General features: G+C 35.4%; 1 protein-coding gene across 2 annotated transcripts in view; it reads right to left on the reverse strand.

Moving 5' to 3' along the window:
• Positions 1 to 22: 22 nt before the first annotated feature.
• LOC117121381 overlaps positions 23 to 5,774 on the reverse strand; it is a 6,773-nt gene continuing 1,021 nt past the window's right edge. The window contains exons 1-3 of one of the 2 annotated variants that reach the window (XM_033266567.1): positions 2,605 to 2,861; positions 1,617 to 2,363; positions 23 to 655 (exon numbers count right to left, since the gene is read on the reverse strand). In XM_033266567.1, the coding sequence (XP_033122458.1) occupies positions 268 to 655; positions 1,617 to 2,263 (1,035 nt within the window). In that variant the 5' untranslated portion in view covers positions 2,264 to 2,363; positions 2,605 to 2,861 and the 3' untranslated portion in view covers positions 23 to 267. Of the gene's footprint in view, positions 656 to 1,616; positions 2,364 to 2,604; positions 2,862 to 5,774 lie in introns of those variants that run through there. The other variant, XM_033266568.1, reaches the window with a different exon arrangement.

The following is a 5,774-nucleotide window of genomic DNA, read 5'->3' on the forward strand; positions in this document are numbered from 1 at the left end:
TAATCTTTTATTTTGCCCTGAAGCGCAAATACATGGCACGTAATCAAGTTAAAACGTATAAAAAAAAAACAAAAAAAAAAAAACGGAAAACCATAATTTGTAATACTGGACTGCTTGGACTATGATGAGGGATGCTCATGATGATATAAATGTAGAATATCTATCTGCAATACTAACAAATTAAAATATAGACAATATTAAATTAATTTAAAGTGAAAAAGTGAAATACGTAGTAGAGTTTTGAATGTTTAATTAAACTATCAAAGTTTATAAAATTACACACATTTTTGAATTCTGAACAGAGGATGTGTCGGTGGAATATGTTGAGCGATTCGAACTGGAGGTCATAAACTTATTTCTTTCATGTTGCATAGAGTTCTCATTCGAAATATCGCCATCGTCATCACTGCTTGACCATTCTGTTATACTTTCCTCAGTGGCTGTGGAACAGTAGTTCTTTATGGATGCACCTGGTACGATTTTTCCCCATCTTCCATGTTTGCTGTCTTTTTGATGTGGTTGTTTCTTTACGTATTCTACTATTAGTGGCTTATGTTCATTTATCCCCTCAGTGTAGTCGGGGTATCGCTTGTTTTCCGAATTGTTTTCTGCAGGTAGTCTGCTGTTGGCAAGCGATCCATTGCTATGGTTGATACTGTAAGAGAAGCAAACGGCATTACATAGCAGCAATTCGAAATTAAGATATACTGCCAGGTTGAAATATATTTTCTAAAAAATTACCTGGTGTAATTCAGTGAGTATTTTAGCTTTCAACTAAAAGTTGGTACAATATATTTTTGTCCCTCAAATTCACTGAAATTTAAATAGGCCTAATACTATTAGCCGTTCCATATACCTTTCTGCCAGCATATTTAAGAATTCCCGAACATCCGTCTGTAATTCGTTGATAACTAATATTTTGTGATTGATGAAACAGGAGAGGATTTAGGGGGCGGGCCGATCCCGACCCCCTCCTCTTTTAGGAAAAATTTAAAAATTATTAAACGCCTTAGAGTTTATTTCCGGGCGTCTACAAAACAAAAAATTTCCGGATCCCCCTAGGGTAGTGTTGCCTCTCGATCGGTCCCCACCCTCCCCCCCCTACACATCCCTCTCTGGATGCGCCCCTGTTGAGAGAGGGTAATATTAGCAAGTGCAATTAATTTTAATGATCATTTGAAAATTCTTTTCAACCATTTGAATTTTGTCGATTTGGTTTGGGTAGCAGTATTTCGAATGCATTGGACTTCGAATGTTTTGGAAATATACCTTAGTAGGCCAATTCTCACATAGGCCTACACTATTAAATTCTTTAAAACAATTCCTAGGCATCTGTTGGGAAGTGAGAAAAGAATTCCGAAAACAAAGCAAAATTACTCCTAAAATGCATGCACAAGTCATACATTTTTCTGTCAAAACCATACATTTCTGTTAAAATTGTAAAATGAGTAAATGTGAATGATTAAGGTAAACTATTCATATAAACCGCCATGATAAATGTTCGATGTCGTGGGTCGTCAATCCTTCACATCACAGAAACATTTTGTGCACATTTGAGTATCGGATCAAACCCAAATTGATAATTGCATGAAAATATGGCAAATGTTGAGGCATACCTTAAGTCATACTCGGTGCCTGATGAACTAGTACTGTCCTCTAATGAGCTATATTCATCAGTATCAGAATTGTCAGTCTGCTCATTCTGTATTTTTCCGTTTGCAGACGACATCTGATGTAAGTTGTCTTGACGATGACAAGAACCTGTATAAGCGTTTACATGTTTTACATGTTTTCCAGCATTTTGCGTACGAACATCTCTTTGCCCATGAAGTATGGCCTTCTCGTACAAATAGTTAAGTCTGTTAAATTCAGACTGGTCTAGAATCATTCGAACACTACTTCCTGTCCTTAAAGATTCATCCGTTTCATGATGGCTAGAATTTTTCCTTGTTTGGTAATCGTCGTAACTTCTACTACACATTTGCTTGTCCATTTGTTTGCGTTTTTTGCCGTATTTACTGCTGGAGCATTTTTTACTCTTGGTTTCAGCATTAAAACTGGTGGATAAAGCTCTTGTATTTTTTAACCGACCAATCTTATCTATCAACACTTTGGAAGATGGAGTATAAGCTTCATCATCTTTAGTTGAAATCGTGGTCGGTGTTTCTGAATGTTTTTGCTTAGCTTGTTTAAGTGTTCCTCGTTTAATCCGGTTAGTGGTGTGCTTACATATTTGAGTGGTACTTTGTGAATCTTTCTCCATTTTATACCTCAAAACACAATTTTATAGACATATTGCCTTGTTTTCTGGTAATTGCGTCCCATGCATGTTAATTAAAAGAATCTTTTAAGAAGAGGTTTCTCTGAAAATAATGGAAATGCAATTAGTCAACACGCTATTTTGCCTAGTTGGCTTCCAGTGGTTAACAAAGCTGTAGTTAAGATTGTTTATGAACAATACGAACTACACAATAGCCTCGTTATACAATACAACTATGTTTTCTGAGTTGTCCTGTATATTCCATCTGAAAAACAATTAATATTTTTTTATATTTTTAAATCTTGTTAATTTTGTACATATGCATACTGTTCACATGTGCCTACCTTAACTTCCAAATGTAGGCCCAAGAGCTACTACTTGAGTAACCATCACTGTTTAAGTACCGTAATACTGTACAAGACTTTAAACTTTAACCATAGATTGCGTAAGCTTATCCGTCCTGGAAAACTTAGTTGTTCTCAATGTTATTACACCTGTCGGAACCGCTCTCAGTCGGCTACTACTAATAGGTAACTTCGAACTGGCTACCAATCAATACACGTACTCAGCTTCAGAAATTTTTATTGCTGTCCCGTGTACAGTAACCCCGGCAACGAATCTAAACGTTCTACAGCCATTGTATGTACATTTAACGCTCTGTGTGTATAGTTAGTGTGTGGTCATTTTCATGAATGATTCTTTCTGTATAGGTAGCAATAATTTTAACCACCTACGTAGCCCGCGAGCTCACGACGAATATCTAATTCTAAATTTGAAAAAATGACGTAAAAATTATATATATATCTGTCTCTTATACACATCTAGATGTGTATAAGAGACAGCCTATATAGTGACCCCAGAGGCTTCTGTTTGGTATTGTCTGACCACATGTCAGAGAATTTTGCACTGGACCATCCACTGGACCAGACCACCATCCAGACACTGAGCCAACTGAGGAAAACTATGTTTGGCAATAGCACCTGTGCGGTACTTAGCATGACTCTTATATTATAAGACAGTAGCTCTTTGAATAAAAAAAATGTAAATATGCCGACGACTGCATGTTTTTATAAAGGCCAGTAAAATAATATTTACCATGGCTATTAAGCAAACTTTTTTCAGTCTGCAAATATGTATTATTGTCTGTTCGAGTAACCATGGGCCTAATAATAATAGCGACATTAACAGACAAGCTTATGGTATGTCTGTAATACTTTCCTGCAGTCTTCCTCCAACAGTTTTTGACTCATATGTTTGCATATTTCCAGAAATGAACCATAAGCTTACAGGAATAGTATATACATTTTCTATTATAGAGTGCTGCAGTATTAAACATAACGATAGGCGATGTATTTAAAATGTACAGTATAGTAAATAAAGTATATAATGTATATGATGATTAATTAAATTACCTTGACATTAATAATGATGATGATAATAATAATAAATCTATTATTATTATTATTATTATTATTATTATTATTATTATTATTATCATAATAATAATAATTATTATTATTATTATTATAAGAGTGCATTGAAATAGGCTTAAGAGGTTACATCCAAAAAGAGAATTCATTACGACTATTAAAAGCATCCTAAACTTTTGTAACAAACCAGATCGTTCAAGATTCAAGATACTATACCAGTATAGTACATGAAATCTGTTTTCCAGATTTGTTTTAATGAACTTTGACCTAAGGTTTTTACGTAAATGTATTCCTTTATTTCATATTTTAATAAAGTGATTATTGATGATTTATTATCTTGAGAATAAAGTAGATCTACATATCTTGTATAGTTTCAAAGGATGGTATAAAAATAATAGAAAACAACAAGATAAAGAGGACGTACCAGAGTTTAACAAAAGCAGGAATCAAAGTCGTCTGATAATGAACATCTCACAGAAAGGAATTATAATATTATGGGCATACAGTAAGAGCAGTGGCGGCGCCAGTGGATGGGCAGCAGGGGCTGAAGCCCCCCCCCCCCCGCCTACCGGACAGGTCAAGCCCCCTCCCCATTGGACAGAGCTCATCGGGCAGTCGGGTTAAAAAATATAAAAAATAGGCCCACGCCAAGCCAACACATGTCTGTAATCAGAGTGTCATCGCTGGCCATCCAGAGGTTCCTATTCTTAAAAAATCTCATTTGGGAGGAGAACACCCTCTCAAACCCTTCTCCCAGCTCGGGCCTACCAGCCCAAGTTCCCCTGTAGGACAGCTCAGCCCCCAGAAAATATATCCTGGAGCCTCCACGAGTAAGAGGTTATAGGGGGCTGCTGTATTAAAATTTGGCATAAGGATGGCTGATGGATTTTGAATACAGGATATAATTTATGGTGTTTGAAAATATCCATCTTTATTATAATCATATCATTATGCACCAGTATTTAGTTTAAAATGTAATAGAATAGGAACATCAAAGTAGTCTTCCTGTTCCACCTGAGTGGTTCCTAAGCTCCTTATCACAGTCACATGAAAATAAATTGAAAAAGTACTAATGTTGAACCCCAAAAGCTCACAGGCCAGAGTGCCTATCTTCCTTATGGCGTTCGGGCTAGATTGAACAAGGCTATGGTGGTCCGCCACTCTTCGCATACAAACAAGTCTGTAATAACTTTAAGTTAAGTTCGTTTTATTGGTCATATACAGTGTTGAATACAACATATGAAATTTGCTTTCACGGTACAATGAATAAAATTCATTAATATACTAAAATATAAGATACAAAGCACAGACTGCACAGAATAGCGAACACTAAAAATATGAGAATGTAAATTGAGCAAAAATAAAACTAAGAATAACAAACACTGAAAAAGTAGATAGAGCAAAAATATATCCAACAAATCTTCTAACCAAATCTGTTTGACTTCCCAGTATCCCGTTGGACCCATTTACACCTGGCTAGAGAGAAGCAAACGTAGGCTACCTCAAGGTTAAGAATCCGAGCCCAATCGGCAAGATAAGACAAGATGAATGGAAATTTAAAAATCACAACATAGTGAGCTAAACATTGGATCTTAATTATAACATTGTTTAATACTCTTTGTTCGAGGTACGCATTGCCAACAAACAAATACCGGAGCTTATTATTTTTTAATTGTTTAAACATCAACTTTATTCAATATTAGACAGAAGCAACTTCCTTTGCACTTAATAATGCTAATAATAATGCTTTAATAATATAATCATAAACCCGTATTTACATAGCACTTTATGGATCGCAGATCTCTTTGGTTTTACATTTTCTTCGAGATAAAATTATTTTTTGTTGTCTGCCTAGTGATGTCCGCTTTTACTTGTTTGCTGGCTTGTGATTTTACAATGGCTATTTTGCATTATTTTTTTTTTCCTATTCGTGTTCGGTAATTAGATATTGATATTCGTGAAGTCCGAATCCCATATGGAACAAATATTGATCGATTTCCAAGTCCGATTCTGCTGCTAGTTCCAGTTGTCTGCTTTTATTTGACGATAAATTGCTACGTGAGCTTCTGTAAACGAAACAAAAA

The sequence above is a fragment of the Anneissia japonica genome, unplaced genomic scaffold (genome assembly GCF_011630105.1).
Source record: "Anneissia japonica isolate Jap-2015-1 unplaced genomic scaffold, ASM1163010v1 scaffold21_len1647178_cov195, whole genome shotgun sequence".
NCBI lineage: Eukaryota > Metazoa > Echinodermata > Crinoidea > Comatulida > Comatulidae > Anneissia > Anneissia japonica.